The sequence below is a fragment of the Eriocheir sinensis genome, chromosome 2 (genome assembly GCF_024679095.1).
Source record: "Eriocheir sinensis breed Jianghai 21 chromosome 2, ASM2467909v1, whole genome shotgun sequence".
In the NCBI taxonomy this organism is placed as follows: domain Eukaryota; kingdom Metazoa; phylum Arthropoda; class Malacostraca; order Decapoda; family Varunidae; genus Eriocheir; species Eriocheir sinensis.
The window spans coordinates 15,144,568-15,167,034 of NC_066510.1; the positions used below are offsets into that span (position 1 = coordinate 15,144,568).

The 22,467-nt window shown below is 41.1% G+C and overlaps 1 protein-coding gene across 1 annotated transcript in view; it reads left to right on the forward strand.

The window, feature by feature from the left end:
* The first annotated feature begins 964 nt into the window (after positions 1–964).
* Positions 965–22,467, forward strand: part of LOC126999866 (trafficking protein particle complex subunit 11-like) — a 28,722-nt gene continuing 7,219 nt past the window's right edge. The window contains exons 1-16 of the mRNA XM_050862951.1: positions 965–1,252; positions 6,404–6,506; positions 7,024–7,157; positions 7,461–7,630; positions 7,753–7,938; positions 8,332–8,505; positions 8,699–8,929; positions 9,292–9,433; positions 11,781–11,912; positions 12,438–12,610; positions 16,292–16,499; positions 17,553–17,755; positions 18,102–18,279; positions 19,358–19,485; positions 19,823–19,907; positions 20,278–20,419. Of these exons, the coding sequence (XP_050718908.1) occupies positions 6,431–6,506; positions 7,024–7,157; positions 7,461–7,630; positions 7,753–7,938; positions 8,332–8,505; positions 8,699–8,929; positions 9,292–9,433; positions 11,781–11,912; positions 12,438–12,610; positions 16,292–16,499; positions 17,553–17,755; positions 18,102–18,279; positions 19,358–19,485; positions 19,823–19,907; positions 20,278–20,419 (2,362 nt within the window). The 5' untranslated portion in view covers positions 965–1,252; positions 6,404–6,430. The remainder of the gene's footprint in view (positions 1,253–6,403; positions 6,507–7,023; positions 7,158–7,460; positions 7,631–7,752; positions 7,939–8,331; positions 8,506–8,698; positions 8,930–9,291; positions 9,434–11,780; positions 11,913–12,437; positions 12,611–16,291; positions 16,500–17,552; positions 17,756–18,101; positions 18,280–19,357; positions 19,486–19,822; positions 19,908–20,277; positions 20,420–22,467) is intronic.

Genomic DNA, 22,467 nt, shown 5'->3' on the forward strand with positions numbered 1-22,467 from the left:
TTATTATTATCATCATTGATTGATTGATAGTTTATTGTTGCAAGTAAACAACAAAGGAGAAGGGAGGAGCATGCCATTCCAACCCCCAGGCAATACAGAGTGTGATTATACGTACAACTATAAGGATACATGTGGAAGTAGCACCAGGAAACTAAAAAGATACAATAGAAGGGGACAAGTGCTAAAAAAATAAAGCCCTTGATTTAGTCAAGGGAGCAGACATAAGGGACTGAAAATATGAACTACAATCGAGGGGCAAATGCAGGATACTCACTGAACACAGCTGAGAGAACATTATTGTTAATGAACCAGCCCACCAGCCCAGGCAGACCCTAGTGGTCCTGTGGGCGGTATTATTATTATTGTTATTATTATTATTATTATTATTATTATTATTATTATTATTATTATTATTATTATTATTATTATTATTATTATCAACAGCTGGGGTGGGAGAGCCGAGTCAATATGGACGATAGGGACCCAAGCAAGACCAAAACAAGAGAAAACTGGGAAAATGTGTGACAAATTAAGACGGTATAGCGCTAATAAAAAGTTGAATAGTAGAGAAAACGAGGAAAAAATAAGCAATAATATACGAAACGCTGATCGAAGGACCGAAGAAGAAAATGAAGCATCTGCGTAAGGTTGTAGAATCCTGAAGCCATTGGGAAACCTGAGAAAGTGTGTAACAAAAAAGATGGCAACGCTAATATTACAGTAGCAATAAAAGTAGAATAGTGGAGAAAACCAGGACAAAATAAGCCATAATACCTATAGAAAACGTTGAAGGACCGAAGAAGAAGAAAATCCTGAGAGTCCTGAAGTCATTGGAAAAATGAGAAAGTGTGTGAAAAGAAAGACGGTAACGCTAATAGTTGTAGTTGAATAGTGGAGAAAAACGAAAAAAATAACAAACGCTGAAGGACCGAAGGAGAAGCAAATGAAGCTTCTGGGTAACGTTATAGGATCCTGAAGCCAGTGGCCGCCACAAGGGATCGGGACGCACAGAGTCGGGTGTTCGCGTCGCCCTTGTCTCCGCGTGAGGGCATCGGAACCCTCGGCGGGAATGTAAACAATCCCCTCGCGGCGCCTATACCTGACACCTCCGAGCCCTGCCACCTCAGCTGTTTTTGTTTGGCCAGCCCTCTCGCTCCCTCCAGGCTGCATGGCGGTGGTGGGCGGCGCCCCCCGCGACCCCAGCGTGGTGGCCTAGAGACGCCCCGAGGCGCCACTCCTCGCCAGCAGGCAAGTCACCTTTCGGCCGCCTCCCTCCGTCGGGGAAATTTAATGCCGTGACATTCACCAGGCACCGCAATTATAACTAAATCCATTTAATTTAGCTAACTACTGCTTCTAATGCCCCCCAAAAAATAGCATGCGGAGTGCATAGGATACTTCATTTGCTTCACCTTTGTTAAGGTTTTAGTTACCGATTCATACCAATTTACTGCGCTATTATTCTAGATTGTCACCCGTCTCACAGCCACGAACACCTTGGTGCTCTATGAAGGGTTTAGTGGGTAAAATTCTAGTGTTTGCCCATACTCCCCCCTCCCCCCCATACAAGCCTGGGGACCTGGTGGGAATGCGGGGTTTCGGGTGGGGGACACGAAATCCGTCGCATTCGCGTATTTTTTTTAGTGGGGGGGGGGGGGATAAAAACTCCCAAGATCTAGGGAAATTCCCTAAATTTAGTGAATTTTTCCTCCCACCACCACTAAAATAAGTGTTTGCAACGAATTTAGTGTTTCCCATATGAAAACCATGCACTCAGTGGATCCCCAAGCTTGCTTTGGGAGAGAAGCGTCGTCAACCCACCAAACGATGCTCACCTCACCATCTGGCATGGCACCGGCGGCCATCTGTGCTCACATAAACCGCCTCCACCACACTCATGCCCTCTCACTAGTAGGTTGTCACCTCATCGCAATGTTTCTGTCCTCCAAGTAGAGTTCGTGGCACCAAACACAGTGTATCTTCATTGTTTATCGCTGACACAAGTAAAACCACCGGCTAGCCGGGATCCATCCAGCACCGCGCCTTTAACACTACTGCGGGTTGTGCAGGAAGTGCAGGCTCTCGAACCTCTTGCCCGAGCTGTTCGAACACGTGAATCCTTACTGACTGGATTTTGAATCTGCTTCACGGGCTCGTATTCCCAGTATACAAGGTGATTGTGGATATTGACTCCGCGGCTCCAGAATACGATAATACGCCTCCATATATCATAGTAAAAAAAAAAAAAAAGTTCTTAAAAGTAAAGAAGCTGAATTACTCCCCTTCCCCCAACGATCTTCGGGGACCTGCGTGAACTCGGGGTATTTTTGTGGGGGATCATATTTAAACTACTCCAACCGAACTTTACGACCTGCTAACGAGGGGGCTTCGCCCCCCTTCAACCAAGGGGGGGCTGGGCCCCCCTCTGGACCCCCCCCTCTTAAAGGTGCGTGTTCTAAAAAAAAAATAACCACGCGTGGTGGACATGGTCTCACATGCGTGGGCTAATGGCTAACTAAGTGTACCATCGGTAATAGTATTAGGTAAAGGTGCGTGTTCTAAAAAAAAATAACCACGTGTGGTGGACCTGGTCTCACATGTGTGGGCTAATGGCTAACTAAGCGTACCATCGCTAACCTAGCGTATTATCGGAAATAGTATTAGGTAAAGGTGCGTGTTCCAAAAAAAAAATAATAATAACCACGCGTGATGGACCTGGTCTCACCTAGCGTATCATTGCTAACCGGATCGTTGGCAACGCTGCTCATATTGCAATGGCGTCGCCATGTAAACACATTGTCCGTATGTATAATATGCCCTGAAGTACAATATGGAGGCGTAATATCATATTTTCGAGGCGCGGAGTGATTTTCAATAATTACCTTGCGTGGTTTCCGTACGTTGTAAAAAAAACCTGGAATGTATGAAATTTCCCTACATCTAAGTAATTGTAAGGAATTTCCCTACATCTAGGGTATTTTTCAACCCCTCATAACTCAAAAACTATGCATTTGCGACGCATTTCATGTTTACCACCGCATTCCCCGAAGTCTCAATGGCCCCCTATCCAATTTTGGTTGCGAAGGGTGAGTATGGGCAAACACTAGAATAATACCGTTTAGTGTTCATACAATACAGTGGCGTATTGCTTTGCCGTCGCAAATCACTTGTTCTCAAGATATAATTTTTTCCGTTAATATTTACGTTATTCGCGACCACCATGGTGGTGGCGTGAGGGCCATAATATACAAAATGACCCCCCCCCCCCCCCCTTCTCTCTCTCTCTCACTCACTTTTCATTTAGCCCTCAACTGTTTCCACCTCTACCATGCCCATCTTACCCGCACCACATCCCCAGCTGACTCTACCGTTAAAACACACACACACACAAATTGTAATGAAGGGAAACTAAATCATGTAAAGGTTGTAAAGGGAGAACTGATACAGCTGATGAAAACCTTAGATGGAAGGAAAGCTACGGGACCGGATGAAATCTCAGGACAAGTGCTGAAAGAGTGTAGAATTGAATTATTGGAGCCACTTTTGACATAATAACATGCTCTATAAATACAGGAAAAGTACCTTAGAATGGAAGAGAGCAAGCATTGTACCAATTTATAAAAGTGGAGATAAAACTGAGCCACTAAATTATAGACCAGTCTCTTTGACAAGTGTAATGTGCAAGATTTGTGAAAGTATAATAAAAAACAATGGGTCGAACATTTAGAAAAGGAAAACATAATAAATAAGGGACAGTTTGGATTTAGAAAAAGGAAATCATGTGTCACTAACTTACTATGTTTCTACTCAAGAGCAATAGACGTGGTGCAAGAGAGAGAAGGATGGGCTGATTGTGTATATCTCGATTGGAAAAAAGCTTCTGACAAGGTTCCACACAAAAGGTTAATCTGGAAACTACAGCAGTAGGGAGGAATGGGCGGAAAGATTATCGAGTGGATGAAGGATTACTTAACAGGAAGAGAAATGAAATTGGAGGAGAGTAGAGAGTGGAGTTCCTCAAGGCTCAGTTCTGGCACCAGTAATATTCACATTATATGTAAATGATATGCCGAAGGGTATAAAAAGTTATACGTGAGTCTTTTTGCAGACGATGCAAAGTTAATAAGAAAAGTGAGGACGGAGGAAGACTATGAAGAACTGCAAAAAGACCTGGATAGAGTGTATAGATGGAGCCAGTTATGGGAGATGGAATTTAATGCAAACAAATGCCATGTTATGGAAATGGGGAAAAGTAAAAAAAGACCAAGGAAAACATACAGGATTGGAGAAGAAAACTTAAAGGTGGTACATGAAGAAAAAGATTTGGGAGTAACGATGCAAGACACACTAACCCCAGAAAAGCATATAAACAAGCTCTTTTGAGAAACCTTCAGGGTGATGCAAAATATTAGGGTATCATTCCATTTTATGGACAAAGAAATGATGAAGAAAATAATAACAACATTGATAAGACCAAAACTTGAATATGCTGCAATTGTATGATCGCCTCACAAAAAAAGGATATCAGAAAGTTGGAAAGGATACAGAGAATTGCAACAAAAATGGTCCCAGAACTCTTGAATACGACATATGAAGACAGATTGAAGGAGATGAAATTGACGACACTGGAAGGTGGAGGCGAGCAGTGTCCACCAAATGAAGGAAAGGCTGGATGAATGTAGATATGGAAACGGGACTATTAGAGCTTAGCTCGGGCCCAGCAGACTACAAATAGGTAAATACAAATAGACAAATTCACTCTATGGCACAACTGGTTAGAGCACTGCGCTGCCAGGCTTCATGGCCTGACATGGTGGCGGTTTGAGCCTGCTCAGGCCAGATTCTTTTCATTGACTAGGAGTTGTTACTGTCCCCCTTTGAGCAAGGGGGATGGGGTGTGTGGTGTGTAAGGTCCTGGCAGTGGCGAATTACACACACACACACACACACACACACACACACACACACACACACAACTTCTATAAGAAATATACATAATATCACAAAATCATAACCGTCTGATTAGATTAGGTTCGGTCGGTTCAGGTCAGATTAAGTTGATGTAGATTTATTTCATAAAAATGTTCTTTTCAACCAGTCTACTTTTCCTTGTTGAAACATCTGGCAACCTGTCCCAGCCACTAAGACTGCCAGTGAGCCCCTGGGAGTGATTATGTGCTTGTCGTGTAACCCACCAGTGTCCAGTGATTCCTTACAGTGATTGGACGTGCAAGGTTGTGTCAAAGCTCATTAGTCTAGCAGTGCCCGAGAAGTTGGACTGGATGAGTGTGCTTGGCTTCCTACAATTTTAAAACCTTTTTTGCATCTTAATATTAACCTATTCATTACTGCACTGCAGTCAGACACCATTATAAGAACTTGTAAGTATTAACCTCGCCCACAGTGGTTTAGGACAGTGACCTATAGATAAGGCTTCACGCTACTGATAACTTCAGCATTGTGTAGATGTCGACATTGCTTTCATTTTGAATCCTTCTTTGCATATGGAATTCGTCCAAGTCACTTATTGTGTATTTTTAAAGTTTTAAGTAACTTTTGGACAGCATGAGCGATTGTGCATGAAGATGAAGCGATTGTTAATTTTTGATCGGCTCACAATTCATTTGTTATTGCAAATCCTTACTTTCAATGGAGGGAGGGTGGGGTTCCGTTTCGCCACTTGTTTTATCACTGTGACGTTCATTGGTGAGGAGAAAACTATTTTTTTCTGGTCCATTTTGGTGTTTTGCATTAATTGGTAAAATGTTTTTGTCTCAAAGCAACATTTTCCTAAGGGTAGGGGGTGGGGGTAAAAAAAAACGTTTGTTTTGCGACAGAAACAGATAGTCGATTACTTCAAAACACACCAAAATCTACCAGAAAAAAATAGTTTCGTTAAATAGTGTCCCACACCTGACAATCTAGAAATTTACCTTACTACTCACAGTTCTCATCATTGTTGACGCAGTGCTTAGTTCCATTATCTCCACATGTTAAGTTTGGTTAGATTTAGATAAGAGGGGGAAATGAATAGTTAATGTCTCTGAAATAGACCACTCAGTAAAGCTGTATTGTCTTTGGTAATTTATGTAGATATGATTCATGATATATTTCCATGTCTAGGTAGGATACAGAAAGCAGGAGGGGTTTGGTTACTCAAATATTGGTCATAACTGAAAAGCTACTAATTTAGAAAGACAAGGAATGTTAGATTTGTTCAGAACTTACAAACTTTTACTTACATCAAATGTTGCTAGACAAAATTTCAATAGTATTTATCTAATTTTTATATATATATATATATATATATAGATATATATATATATATATATATATATATATATATATATATATATATATATATATAATTATTCATTATTATTATTATATTTGTTTCAGACAGAAGAAGCACCCCAGTGAATTTGGCAAGATGGAGGATAAATTTGACCCCTACGGCCTCCCCCCAGAAATTACCATCCAGCCCCATGCTCTAATAGGAATGATGGGTACGCAATGATAAGTATTTATCTATAATTGTCACGATAAATATATATGATAAATTGATGGCATGACACTTCAGAAAAAATAACCACATCAACCACTCTGAAACAACTTTTTATAAAATGATGGATATAAGCACATCAACCACTTTAAATACCTATTGATATTATGTTGATATCATAACTGATTGAGCAAGAGGAGGGAGGAGGCCCATGTACTCATAAAAGCTATGGAGGTAGGGGTAGAAGGGAGGAGACAAGCTGGATAACTGAAAGACCTCGAGACACTGTGTATTTACCTAGTTGTGAAATACAGGAAAAGAGCCGTACTAGGCTCGTGCTGTCCCGTCTCCATAACACTTATTATTCATAAGAGGAATGAACACAGAGGAGAGAGTATACATTTATCAAGAGTGGGAGAGACTCAGCCCATCCAAACCCCATAAGGGAAAATAAGGATGTTAAATAATAATAAGAAGAATAAGAAGATTATAACTGATTTTGTGTCATTTCTTCATTAAAGGACTAGACATCACAAATAAACCAACACACAAGGCTGTCTGGGAGGCATTCGCTCTCAACAGAAGGACGGATCGAGCTCCACTACAGTTCCGCCTCCTCAACAATGACTTCCAGATGCCTCCGATGAAGCAAAAGGTTAGAATGTTGACCGTCATACCATGGAAGAGATCCCAGTAAACAAAACCCTATAATGACACAGACCTTCAAGAACCCTATTTTTTATTATTTCAGTCTGGCTGCACTTCCTCTACACATGCCTCTGTCTCTTCTGATACATAACTTTCATTTGCTGCTGTTTACTAGACCACCTCTTTCTTTGTTTTTTATTCTATCCTCCTCATTTTCACACTATTGACAATGATGATATTTTACATCCATTTGGCTACTTATGATGGTAATGATGATAATAATAATACTGCACACCTATACACATTTCAGAGGCAGTCTTACGAGTGGTATATCCCCAAAGGCATTCTCAAATCAAACTGGGTTCCAAAGTATATTACCCACGTCCCGGCCCTCGTTGTGTTGTTCTATGACCTGGACTGGAACGACGGCAGCTGGACAGAGAAGAAAAATGATGTTGCTAGTCAGGTTCAATCCCTCAAGTAAGCATTAAATTGACACTGGTCTGGCATTGTTGAGTATTAGCTGGATGAGGCCTGAAAATAATAATGGAGTCAACATTTTATTACAGCCGTGTACCTTACTAAAACTATTACTATTCCAGAACTGTGCTAGGTGGGCGGAACAGCCGTATGGCACTAGTGCTGATACAGAGTGGCATCAGTGTCCCAGGCGAGGACACGGGCGCAGCAGAGAAGGCGGCAACTCTGTGTACTGCGTGTGACCTCCCAGCCAAGCACCTCTTTGTCTTGCCACACTCTGATGTTCACCTTCTGGGGTACACAGTGAGGTTGGTGCTTGGATTGTTTTCTTGTGTTATATTATAGGGTATATGAGCATAGGTGTTTTGGGGTTTTTGTTTTGTTTTGCCATTACAGTTGATGATGCAAACAGTTATTAAATTTGTTTTATATGGATGCTGTATTGATGACATGTATCTTTCTTTCTTTCTGTCTTTCTTCCTCTCAGTCTTTCTTTCTTTCTTTTTTTCATTCATTCTTAATTTCTTTCTTTCTTCATTAATTTATATTTTTTTTGCAGATTAGAAAATGCTCTGAGTGTTCTTTCCTTTTTTTTCTCTATTTATTTATTCCTTTATTTATTTGTTTCAGGTTATAGAATGCCCTGAGTGTTCTTTCCTTTTCTTTCTCTATCTGTATATTCTTTTATTTATTTGTTTCAGATTAGAAAATGCCCTGAGTGAGATAGCGTGGATGTTTTACCAAGGCGAGGCCAAGGGCGTGCGGGGCCACCGAGACTTCCTGAACAAGACCAACCACACGCTTCTCTTCGTGCGGCACCAGTTCAAACTCGGGTTCCTCAACGAGCTGAGAAATGATGCCCAGGCAGCCATTAAGTAAGAAGAAAAACCTGACCTTGTTGCATAATGTCTAAATTAGTGCCAATTATTATAGATGTTGAAAGTGTAATTTATTCATATCTTTCTCACATGAAGACTTGAAAGAAATATTACTGCCATGACAAAACTCCCATAATCTGAGGGGCTTTTTATTATTTTTATTTATTTATTTACTTATTTTTTTCCTCAGGCATTACGCCCAGTGTTATCACCATCTGCTGGAACTGCGCTCGACTGACACCAACTTGCATGAAATCCGCATTGTTGCCGCCGTCGTGAATTATAAGATCTGTAGACTGGACTTCACCCTCAACCTTCCCCGAGATGCCATTGCTCAATTCCGCCGCCACATTGACCTCTTCCGACAGAGAACAGGACCCAAGGAACTGATATTTGAACATTATGCCTGGCTTTCCAAACAGTAAGATATATTCTTTTAATTGTTATATTGGGAAAGGTAAAGATTGTAAGGAGAAACTAAAGGCGCTATAGTTAGAGAAAGAGGCAGCGCAACAGGGATATGACATGCGAAAATAATATGCCAAATGAATAGGTGATGAATTTAGGGAAAGGCAGAGTGGGTTAGAGTGAAAACTATCAAGACAAAAAATATGAAGAATAGGGAAAGAATTTATTGATGTAGTATAGTCATCAGGAAAGAATGTAAAGGATTAGACTGGTGAAAAATGTTAATGTGATTGAGAGTTGGGAAAGACTAATGTATATCTAATGTGTGAATGCCATTTGCAGCAGATTCTTTGAGAGTTCCTTTGGTTGCTTCAGGTACCAGATCTTTGGCGATGTCTTTGAAGAAGCCGTGAGGACGGGTCTTCCTGCTGTCCAGACACAACATCCTGGCTTTTATTATCAGCAGGCTGCCCAGTATGCAGTGTTGAGAAAGAAAACTGCACTCCAAGTTTGCAAAGTACGTGCTGTGATTTATTTTGCTTCACTCGTAAACAAAAACATGTACATATAGATACTTACACACATATGCAAGATCTCATTAGCATAGTAACTAGTGTGCTTGGCTGACAACTGAGAGATCTCATGTTTGATTCCCTGGTGAAGTGGAGATGGATGGGCAGTCTCCTTTAACTCTTTCATTGCGCGTGGGATGGGACGCAACTATCCCTTCAGGCAGTCAGGCAGCCCAAATGGGGGGTCTCTTTTAACCTCTGTATCTCAAAAACTATTCATCACAACTAACAACCAAAAACACCATTGGAAAGAGGAGGCCCAGATCTATAGGAGTCAGTTATGTATGCCTCACCTGCGAACGTATATGCACATTCAGGGAGTGATGAATGTGAACACTTACGTCAGTGCGTGTACGATGATCAGCCATATCGAGGGAACTGCGGACATCTTTCCTTGAGATTCTGGCAAGGTTGTATTGCCAACTGCAATATTTACAACTATTTGGTCAAAGAATCAGTCGGGTGATAGGTGAAGCTATGCAAAAATGACGCCATATTGGACAAGAACATCCACCAGTTACTCGTCTGTAGATTTGCCGCGCTGGGCTGATATGATTTTCCACCAAATTTAGTGAAGAACCCACTCAATTGGCAATCCTGTGTTGTGAGAAATAGTGTTGGAACACTCTCATACGCGGGAGATTTGAGTGAGGGTGGCGCTCGCAGTGAGCGTTTAGCACCACCAGCAAATACGCCTAACGCTCGCTGCGAGCGTTTAGCAATGAAAGGGTTAATCCATGCCCATTGACCACCCAGCCTGTGCCTAAGAAGAGTGACCGATCCAATCCCTCAGACTGCCGCCCTATAGCTTTACTTTCCTGCTTATCTAAAGCTTTTGAATCAATCCTTAACCGGAAGATTCAAAAGCACCTATCCACTTCTGACCTTCTATCTGATCGCCATTATGGGTTCCACAAAGGGCGATCTTCTTGCTCTCTTAACTGACTCTTGGTCATCCTCTCTTAGCCGTTTCAGTGAAACTTTCTCAGTTGCGCTGGACATATCAAAAGTTTTCGATAGAGTCTGGCACAAGTCTTTGCTTTCTAAACTGCCCTCTTTTGGATTTTATCCCTCTCTCTGTTCCTTTATCTCCAGTTTCCTATCTGGCCGTTTCATCTCTGCTGTGGTAGATGGTCACTGTTCTTCCCCTAAATTTATCAACAGTGGTGTTCCACAGGGCTCTGTCCTATCACCCACTCTCCTGTTATTCATCAATGATCTTCTTTCCATAACAAACTGTCCTATCCACTCGTACGCTGATGACTCCACTCTGCATTATTCAACTTCTTTCAACAGAAGACCCTCTCAACAGGAATTACAAGACTCCAGACTGGAGGCTGCAGAACGCTTAACCTCAGACCTTGCTATCATTTCTGATTGGGGTAAAAGGAACCTTGTGTCCTTCAATACCTCAAAAACCCAGTTTCTCCACCTATCAACTCGACACAATCTTCCAAACATCTATCCCCTATTCTTCGACAACACCCAGCTGTCACCTTCTTCAACACTAAATATCCTCGGTCTATCCTTAGCTCTAAATCTCAAATGGAGACTTCACATCTCTCTTACTAAATCAGCTTCCTCAAGGTTGGGCGTTCTGTATCGTCTCCACCAGTTCTTCTCCCCCGCACAGATGCTTTCCATATATAGGGGCCTTGTCCGCCCTCATATGGAGTATGCATCTCACGTGTGGGGGGGCTCCACTCACACAGCTCTTCTGGACAGAGTGGAGTCTAAGGCTCTTCGTCTCATCAGCTCTCCTCCTCTTGCTGACAGCCTTCTACCTCTTAAATTCCGCCGCCATGTTGCTTCTCTTTTTATTTTCTATCGATATTTTCATGCTGACTGCTCTTCTGAACTTGCTAACTGCATGCCTCCCCCCCTCCCACAGCCCCGCTGCACATGACTTTCTACTCATGCTCATCCCTATACTGTCCAAACCCCTTATGCAAGAGTTAACCAGCATCTCCATTCTTTCATCCCCTTCACTGGTAAACTCTGGAACAGTCTTCCTTCGTCTGTATTTCCTCCTGCCTATGACTTAACCTCTTTCAAGAAGAGTGTATCAAGACACCTCTCCACCTGAAATTGACCTCTCTTTTGGCTACTCTTTTCTTATTCTTTTGTGGGAGCGGGCTTTTTTTTTTTCTTTTTTTTTCTTTTTTTCCTTGAGCTGCATCCTTTGATAAAAAAAAAAAAAAAAAAAAAAAAAAAAGGAATGAGCTCTGGGTGTTGTATGCATTAACTGATGTAATATGACCTATCCATGGACTCTTATTTTATATTGTTCAGGACATAGCAGCTCCTGTGTCAGACCTCTTGGAAGGCTGGAGCAAGCTGGACTTCTACGGGCAGCGACCTTGGCGGCCTGGCAAACACTCCCTTGAGCCTCCGGAACAGCAGAGAGAGATGGAGGGAATAAAGGTCAGTGATGTCTGGCTGTCTTTGGTGTCTATTTCTTTTTCATATAACAGTTCTTAATAATAACGAGGTTTCTCTATTAAGATGCTTGATAAATCTGGTTGCCCCTTATATGAATTTTCTGTGTCAAGACCTATAGTGTTTGTTTTGGTTTTGTTAGGTCATGTTAGGTTATAGGTCTTGACTCAGAAAATTCATATATGCTTCCTTACTTATGAGACTTTCTATACAACAAAGTGAGGTCATTCTTTATTGATTTATACCTAAAGGGGCTGGCTATCATGTGTTTGAAGATACCCTGAACTTAACCTAACTTAACAAAACCCCAAACACTTAATATAAGTCTTCAAGTGTTCACGCCTCCCTTCTACATGTGTATCCTGACCATTGCTAAAGTATTGCCTTCATAATGTCATCTACATTTGTCTGTTCTAATATCCATTTGCAGTTTTCTTATACATTACAGTAATACCCAACATTGATCTCTCCATCACTTCTTGGATTATTATTATTATTTTTACATTTCAGGAAGTTCAGTACCACGAGGTCAAGGAGGTGAATCATTCCAACATTATCATTCCCTTGTTCTCCTCGGCCATCAGCCAGTTCAAGAAGTACCGGTGTCCTCGCATCAAGCGCCACCTCATGGTCCAGATGGCCGAGGAGTACCACCAGGCCAACGACTCCTCCAAGGCCCTCACGTCAGTATCTCGCATTGTATTTATTATTTCTGGTATTATTTTTTAGGTGTCTATGAAAAAAAAAGTTTTGATGATAAGCTCTGCCATGTCATACTAGTGAGCTCATCCGAACCTCTCACAGCTCCTCTCTGTGTGGGTGTTTACATGCCATCTGTAATTTTAAGCTGATGACTCAGAGTTCTTAGTAGATGAAATATTAGTATCCTCAGTTCTGTCTTGTCATACTAATGAGCTCATCCTAATGTCTTGTAGCTCCTCTCTTTGTGATTGGCTACTTGCTGGCTGGATTTTTTTGCTACAAAGTGTTTCATTCACTCATTCATTCATCTTTGACACCTGCTCCTAAGAGCTCCCACCAGGGGATGGCCACGGCAGAAGAGTTTCCATCTCTTTCCAGACACTCCCTCCTTGCCTGCTCAAAGTTTCTCAATGATCTTTCACCCCTCTCCCTGACATACTCCTGCACCCTATCTCTCCATTTCACTGGAGGTCGTCCTCTAACATTCCCTCCCTCTATCTCACTCACATACACCCTCCTGGTCATCTTACTCTCCTCCATTCACTCCATGTGGCCAAACCACTTTAAAGTCTGTCGCTTCACTTCTTCCACCACTCCACACTTCTTCCCTTCACCCACGTGACACATTCCAAAACGCTCATACACACTTTCATTACTCATTCCATCCATTCTACTCACACCACACACACTCCTCAATTAACTCATTTCCACTGCCTGCACTCTAGACCTCTGACTTTCATTCCAGGCCCATGTTTCGCTTGTATGTGTGAGGGTTTGTACTATTACTGTATTTCTCAAATCCCTCTTTACCTACATGCTCACACTTATGCCATTCATGATATGTCCCAAAGACCCTACCACCTTTCTTCCTTGCAATGTCCTTTCTCTTGTCTCTCCTTCTGTACCACCATGCTTACACACAACTGATCCAATGTACTTAAACTCATTAACCTCCTCCATATCTTCACCATTCAAAATTATTTTGCATTCTTTTTCACATTCAATTCCCACTCCATAAGGGCATACAAAATCCACAACCTCACTTCTACTCCACTCACGAACCATCAGTTTACTTTTGTTGACATTTACTTTCAGCTATCTCCTTTTACATACACTATCAAAAACACTGACCAAATTTTGTAAGTCACTTTCATTTTCTGCAATGAGCACTGTGTCATCAGCAAATAAGATTGAATTCAGCACCCACTTCCTTCTCTCAGCGTACATTTTTACTCCAACTTCCCCAACTTTGCCCTTTATTTATCTCATAACACCATCCATATAAATATTGAACAACCATGGTGACATGACACACCCCTGCCTCAAGCCCACTTTTATCTCAAAATGTTCACTTGTTTCTCCACTAATTTTGACACATGCAGATGCATCCTCATAGAAAGACTTTATTACATTAAGCAGTTTTCCTCCCACACCATATATCTTTTAAAACTTCCCACAATACCAGCCAATTGACTCTGTCATAAGCTATTTCTAAATCCATGAAGGCAACATATAATTTTTTTCCTTTTGCTAATATTTTTTTCTACTACCATCCTGAAGGCAAATATCTGATCCACACATCCCCTTCCCTTCCTGAAGCCTCCTTGTTCTTCACTTATTTTTCTTCTGTAAGTCTTTGCACCCTCTCTATTATGACTTTTCCATATACCTTTCCGGGTATACTCAGGAGACTTATACCTCTATAGCTACCACACTCCCCTCTCCTGCCCTTCCCCTTGTAAACTGGGACAATGATGGCTTTTGTCCAGTCTGCTGGCACCCCCCCCCCCCCCCTATCCCATGCCACTTCACATATCTTGACCATCCATTTAGTAACTGCATCTCCTCCACACTTCAACATTTCTGTTGTAATTCCATCAATTTCTGCTGCCTTTCCATTTTTTTAAATCTTTTTATTGCTTGATTTACTTCTTCATATGTTATACTTTCTTCTTTATATACTCCTCCTCTACCTCCACTCAAAATTACTGCTGTTACAACCGCTGGACCTCCATCTTCAAAATTCATTAAGTTTTTGAAATATTCTCTCCATCTCTCCTTCACAGCTTCCCCATCTTTCAACATCTTTCCATTCTCATCCATAACTGCATTTATTTTACTTGGGGAGATATTTTCTGCATTTCTTTCGTTCTTTACTTCTTTCCAATATGATTATCTGTTTCCTTTATATTTTTCACTTAGTCTTTTTCCAAAGTCTTCATCAACTTTCTTCTTACTTTCTTTTATTGCTTGTTTTACTTTAATTTTGCATCCTCTTTATTTCTTTTTTCCTTTCCCTTTTTACTTGCTCAGCCACATTTCTTTCTTAAGATTTCTTAAAAAGTTCCTTTTTCTCTTTTACTATCCTCCTTATCTCTTCTGTCCACCATGAATTTCCTTTTCTTTTCCCATCCCTCACAACTTTCATCTCTTAACACTTTTTTTGTTGTAGTTAACATTACTTCTTTAAATATTCCAAAAACTTTTTCAATATTTGTACTACTGTCATGCCCCGGGAGTTTATTTTCTCTTTTCTATTTTCCTTCACGTCCTCTGCGTGTATCGAAACACACGAGAAATTAATCAAGACAAGGTGAGGGTATTTGTCGGCTGCCTTGGATTGAACCCGCGACCAGCATGATGGGAGAGCCACTCCTTACCGAGTCGGCCAAAGAGGTACCCCACTGGCTAAGTGGGTTATGGGAGGCTCGTTCATCAGGCATAGTCGCCGCACTACACGACTTTCCCCTCTATGTAGATTAATTTCTGTGTGTTGAGATCTTTAGACTGTGACCCATTTTGGTGCACTATTTCACAATGTCCCCGTAGAGACATACCTCCAACACTTCCCATTTTCTATTACCCTCGGAGCATGGGCCATCCTACCTGTTACCCCTTCGGGGAAACTCAACAGAATTGCAGGAGAGGATTATGGGAGGCTCGTTCATCAGGCATAGTCGCCACACTACACTATCTTTTACACTTTTCTATTTTTCACTTAAGGCCTCATGCCATTTCATGTTTATACTCATCTTTGATTTCTTTTTCCTGTAACTTTTCTATCTTCAACATTTCCTTTTTTACTTCACCTTTTTCTTCAAACACCCACTTTTCCTTCAGCCTTAATTTTGCCAGCACTGCAAGATGGTCAGAGTCATCGAACATTCCTCTTACTACCTTCGCATCACAAATATCCTTTCTAAGTCTTCCCTCTACTGCCACATAATCAATCAATCCTTTCTGCTCATAATCTTCTCCCCTCCTCCATGTGTATCAGTGGATATTCTTGTGCTGAAAGAAAGTGTTCGCTAGGAACAGCCCCCTCTCAGCACAGACGTTCACCAGCCACTCTCCATTTTCATTCTTTCCAGGTATCCCCCATTTTCCCACCACATCCATCACACATTCATCACCCACTTTAGCATTCATATCTCCCATCATAATAAGTTTCCTTTCTTTCTCAAAACTCTTCAAACGTGCATTCACTTCCCAAAAAACTTCCCTTTCCCTGTCCTTTTTTTTACTTTTCACATTTACTGGTGCATAAATACACACCCATGCATACTTTACTAAACTTACTTCTCCTTTCACCCACATGAACTTTGTGTTTCCAGCTGATAAAATATTAACGTGCTCAGTTTTGATTTCTGTATTTGACACAGGCTCTTGAGTCATGTGATGTGGGACTACAGAAATGAGAAATGGTGGAGTTTGCTGGAGTCGGCTTCTGTCTTGGGTCTCCAGTGCTCCTTCAACACGGCCGCCATCACAGAATACTTTGGCCTGGCGTTAGAGTATATGGGGAAGAAACTCTCAACCATGCCTGAGGACAAAAAGAGAGTGCATGATAATCTTTTGAGGTTGCTTAACGTAAGTGTTACCTCAAATGATATATTTCTATTTATTCATATGGTAGTACAGTAAAACCCCGATTATCCGAAAGCGGATTATCCGAAAAACCGGATTATCCGAAATTGATCTGGATAATGCAATTAAATTTTTTTTTTTCTATACTAAAACGTTATAAAACATCAAAAATAAATAAAAGTAACTACATATGTACTATATTAACACATTTAAAATTGATAAGAACAGTTAAAATGAATATGCTTTCTAATACGTATTGCGAAATAGATCAATGTATTAGACAAAACATTAAACAAACTCTCAACAACACCACGTCCGCACCCAGCCCCCAGCAGGAAGTAGTGACGAACAAACTACTGCACGACTACTCTCACACTATTCTCTCAACAACGAACACAAGACGACTCCTCTCTCTCTCCCACATTCCCCCTTCCACCCTTCGAAGGGCAACGAATATGAGTCATCATACTGTATTCCACCTGCATCAAAGCGATCAGGTCAACGCAAGCTTGCACAACCATTCCTGCAACAATCACAATTCAGATATGCAACGCTTAAAAGTATAAACATACACTGGACCATACAAGTAGACACACAGACAATAATACAATAAAACATTTACATCACACTTCAAAAATCAAAATGGCGGCCATAAATCCGGATTATCCGAAAATCGCTTATCCGAAAGACCCCCCCCTTCCATTTCGGATAATCGGGGTTTTACTGTATTCACAAGCATTTTTTTTTTTTTTTGTTCCCCCCCCAGGAAAGGAAGCCATGTCTACACCTTTGCATCAGAGTATTGTTAAACCTTGAGGATCCTGTATGTTATAGATTACTGAGGGTACATATATGAATTTACTGAGTAGTATACATGTCCATTCTGTTCACATTTCACATTAAGGTGTTCATCGAAAGGTTATAAAACTTGAAATTCTTGTACGTAATCTGAATTTCATATTTCCATAAGTTCCAATTTCCTCAGCTTGATTGTTAAGTATGTCTCTTTTTTTTAATATCATAAACTCAAGATATAAGTAAAATAACCTTCACCAGGGTGTGGCTCCCGAACCTGAGCCAGGAACCTCGACCAAAATCTTAACAGCAGCAACAGAGGCCTGGTCAACACTGCTGGGTACTCAGGTGTCCCCAATCACCGTGGACATGAGTACCTTAGTGCCCTGTCTAGAGGTCCGGGCATCCTTCCAGAAGACCCAGTACCATGTTGACCAGCAAGTGAGGGTGGTGGTCAAAGTAAGGTAAATATTATTACATGTGATATTTGGTTTGGTATTCTCAGACACTTCCACCTCAGACATCAAAAAATTCCAAAGGCCAAAAAGGAGATCAGTCGAGTTCTCATGTGTGTTTTTCACGTTCATGGTACAGAAGTATGGTAAAACTACCACCAAAGTCATACAACTACCCATGAAAATGCTCACAACTCATATGAAAGCCTTGTCAAATGTGTGAGCTTGGTCTCTGAAATGTATAAGAATAGGACCCCTAGAAGTTTGTTTACAGATATCACATTATCCTGTTTAGCTTTTGAATTAATGACCTTAAATCTAACTTAACAAATACTGGAAAACTATTTTATTTCAGGAACACCTACACCTCAACCCTCTTCCTAAGCTCGCTAAGTGTGAGCACCAGTTCCCAGTCTTTCTTGGATCGCCTTGTGGAAGCCAACCCAGACAAGCTTGTTCTTCCACCTGACCAAGTAGTGGAGGTCCCTCTTGCCTTCATTCCCCATGTAGAAGATGTGGGAAAGAAACTAAAGGTACGGATGTGCTCTTAAATGTAGGGCTATACTATTTATCATATCTTTTCTATATATCTGTTTATTTGAGCAACTTATTCTAAAAATTATCCATCTAGCTGTCTTTCTAACCATATACATTTTTTTCTGACTCGTTCTAAAAATCTATCAATCTCTTTCGTTATCTCTTTATCTCTTATGTACATTTATTTTTTACCAACTTGCTTTAAAAAAATTCCCACCTAAGCCCGTATTTTTAATCATTTTGAGTTCTCAGTTCACACGTTTAACCCTTTCATTGCTAAACACTTGCAGTGAGCGTTAGGCGTATTTGCTGGTGGCGCTAAACGCTCGCTGCGAGCTCCACCCACACTCAAATCTCCCGCGTATGAGAGTGTTCCAACACTAATTCTCACAACACAGGATTGCCAATTGAGTGGATTCTTCACTAAATTTGGTGGAAAATCATATCATCCCAGCGCGGCAAATCTGCGGAGGAGTAACTGGTGGATGTTCTTGCCCAATATAGCGGCATTTTTGTATAGCTTCACCTATCACCTGACTGATTCTTTGACCAAATAGTTGTAAATATTGCAGTTGGCAATACTCCCTTGCCAGAATCTGAAGGAAAGATGTCCACAGATCCCTCAATACGGCTGATCATCCCGCACGCACCGACGTAAGTGTTAACATTCAACACTCCCTGAACGTGCATGTACGTTCACAAGAGAGGCATACATAACCGACTCCTATAGATCTGGACCTCCTCTTTCCAATGGTGTTTTTTTGTTTTTAGCTGTGATAAATAGTTTTTGAGATACAGAGGTTAAAAGAGTACCCCCATTGGGCTGCCCGACTGCACCTGAGGGGATAGTCGTGTCCGCACCGCGCACAAGGAAAGGGTTAAAAAGCCTCTCATAGAAGTTCCTGGGCTTATCATGGACTGTTTTGTGACTTTAGTGATAGTTTTACACAACCACTGCACCGTGAACTGGAAAATCACCCTTGAAAACCCGGTTAATCTTCTCTGTGACCTTGGAAAATAGTCGTAATGGGAGTCTGATGCGTTTTTGAGATATGAACCCTAATCTCATGACAGATAGTAGATGTGCGTGCCCAGCTGGGGACGCCAGAGAGCAGTGTTGTCGTTTGGTTGCAGTGGTCAGGCTCTGGCAATGAGGGCGTCACAGTGCATGCTGCCAACGCTCCATCCTTCCCGGAATTCAGGTATCTATATAATCATTTCCTGAGGATAAGCTATAGTGATGTAGGATTGGAATGCAGAGCTGTACAGTTTGATTTTCTTATGAATGCCAGAGATAAGAGAAAAGCAACCTGTCATCATGAATATACTGACTCCCTGTATTATCTTTTTAAGATCCTCATATAACTTGAAATTCAGGCTAGTAAGAAATTTCATGTGTAATGTCACAGATGATTGTATACTGTTAAGAAAACCCTTTTTATTACCTTTTTGTCTGTGTATGTGTGTGTTTACATATGTGCACTTGCATAAAGAAGAAAGCAGGAGGGTCTCAAATATAACATATTTTTCCTCTTTTAGTCTTTTGTGCAAGGATGACTTTGACACGGCTCTTCCCATCGCTGAAACAGAAATCTTGCCCCGTCAGCCACTCCTTCAGGTCACGGTAAGTAATAATTTGTGAATAGCGTTTAGCTGAAAATGGAGAATTGATAATGGTGGAGATTTTCAGTATATAGCGGAGCAGTATGTGAAGGTGTGAATATGTATGAGCAAGATGAACTGGGGACCTTTTTGCCCTGGCCACCTCCTCAGAAAATCATCAGGGGAACAGAGCATCAGAGGTAGGCTATAGACAGACAAATAAATATAGATAATGTATATTTTAGGAAATGGTCATTAAAAGTGTGTATATTTTAGGACAAGTTCATATATTTTGGGACAAGGTTGTTAAAGGTTTGTATATTTGAAGACATGGTTGTTAAAAGTTCGGATATTTTGGGACATTGTTATATAAGTCTGAGTGTTCATTTCAGATTGAGCACGACACAACGGCCCTTGTGTGGGAGTGGCTGCCCATCAAAACTCACCTTGTCAACGGTGAAGCAAGTGTGGTGTCCGATATCAACTTAAACTTCGGCCTTCACGCCTCCTCACATTCTAATTTGGAGCATGCTAGTATGTATTTAATTGTTTTCTTTTTTGGGGGGGGGAGAGGGAGAGTTGGTAATGGAAATGGGGATGATGTTTCAGTCTTCTTTTTCTTCTTCTTGCTGAATGTCCTTATTTTTCCTTAAGGGGTTGGATGGGGAATGAGTCTCAATCTGTTTCAGTCTGTCTATCTTTTTAACCTGTACAGCCCTGCGCTATTTTGAGCTTTTTTTCGCCTCAATCCCGAGCCCTTATCGAATTTTATTTTATTGCATAAATCAATTGGAAATTATCTAAAACTAAGGGGAAAAGGTATAATAACACTCAATCGGCATATTTTTGTCTCTGTGGGGGCTGGTTATGAAATGCGCTACAGTGCATCCTCCTGCACGGCTGCCAACCTCCCTCATCTTGCACGCCACACTGACGCTGTATTATTCTTGCTTTAGTGATATTTGTAAGCAGTATGATTGTCTCTTTGACTACGTACACACACAACTGTGTAAAATTTATAGTAATAACTAAATATATTTTATTTCTGTGTAAATTTATACCATACATTCACTTTTATTGTTGCGTCTCAATCGATCTTACTGTCACTCATTATTGTCTTGGTAATAATATGTAAGAAACACAAAATGTTTTGATATAGCCTAGTTAGCATCGTTTTTTGCTCATTTAGAACTGCACTTGGTGTGCTGAGCTCACCATGGCTGTGGCTGGGTGAGGCGGGAGTCAGGCGACACACACACACACACACACACACACACACACACACACACACACACACACACACACACACACTCTCTCTCTCTCTCTCTCTCTCTCTCTCTCTCTCTCTCTCTCTCTCTCTCTCTCTCTCTCTCTCTCTCTCTCTCTCTCTCTCTCTCTCTCTCTCTCTCTCTCTTTTTTTTTGCAGTACGTGACACCCGATCAAAAAACGACCCTCAGCCACGTCCCTCCACCCCGCCCGTGTAAATAGACGCCATCCATCGCAACAAACCCGTAACCGTGATCCCGGAAGTACCACCACCTCAATTACAAAGCCTCTAGATAACTTAAAAATCCTTAGTTTCAATGCGCGTAGCCTAAGAAACAAATTTGATGAACTGAGATGTCTTGCTCTAATAGAAAATTTTGACATAATTGCTATAACCGAAACATTTATCGACACCACAAATATTGATTTAAGTTCCGAATGCAACATAAATGGCTACAGACTCTTCAACAAAGATTGTGTAAACCGTAGAGGCGGTGGCGTCGCCCTTTTTGTCAAAAGCTATTTGCAACCCACTGACAAAACGCCAAGAGACAGTAATGTTGAACATTTGTGCGTGCGAGTAAACATTGCAAAAGTCAATTTAAATATATCTGTCACCTACAGGCCTCCTGGGCAATCACTCGATGACGACCTTGAAATGTACAGCGTTTTAAGGCAGTCACTTAATAACGACGACTCACTGATGTTAGGAGACTTTAACCTCCCCCATATCGACTGGGCGACACTGTCAGGTACAGAAGGCGAGTCACATTGAATGATCGAATTTCTAGAAGAAAATTATCTAAGCCAAATGGTTTCTGAACCAACTCGACAAAATAACATACTCAACCTTGTTATAACAACCCAAGATAACCTAGTCAGTAATGTCATGGTAGGAGAACAACTCGGTTCTTGCGATCATAAATTAGTGCGCGTCGACATTAGAGCTCAAACATCAGTGACTGAAAATAAAGTAAAGGTGCCCAATTTCAAAAGAGCTAACTTCATAGAAATCCGACAAAAACTAACAGAAATACAACTATTAGATGACGGCATTGTAGAGGAAGCCTAGCTAAGCTTTAAAAATCACTTGCTCACTCAGCAGAATACATTCGTCCCCTTGTGCAAGAAGCGAATTAACACCAATAAAAGCCCACATTGGTTTAATAGCAAAATTAAACACTCAGTCAAGGAGAGAAAATTGTTTTACAGGTTAAAGAAAGAACAAAGCACGCCCGAAAATATTAGACTTTATAACGATGCCAGGCGATGAGTAAAAAGATTAGTATGTCAGGCAAAGCATAGATATGAAGAA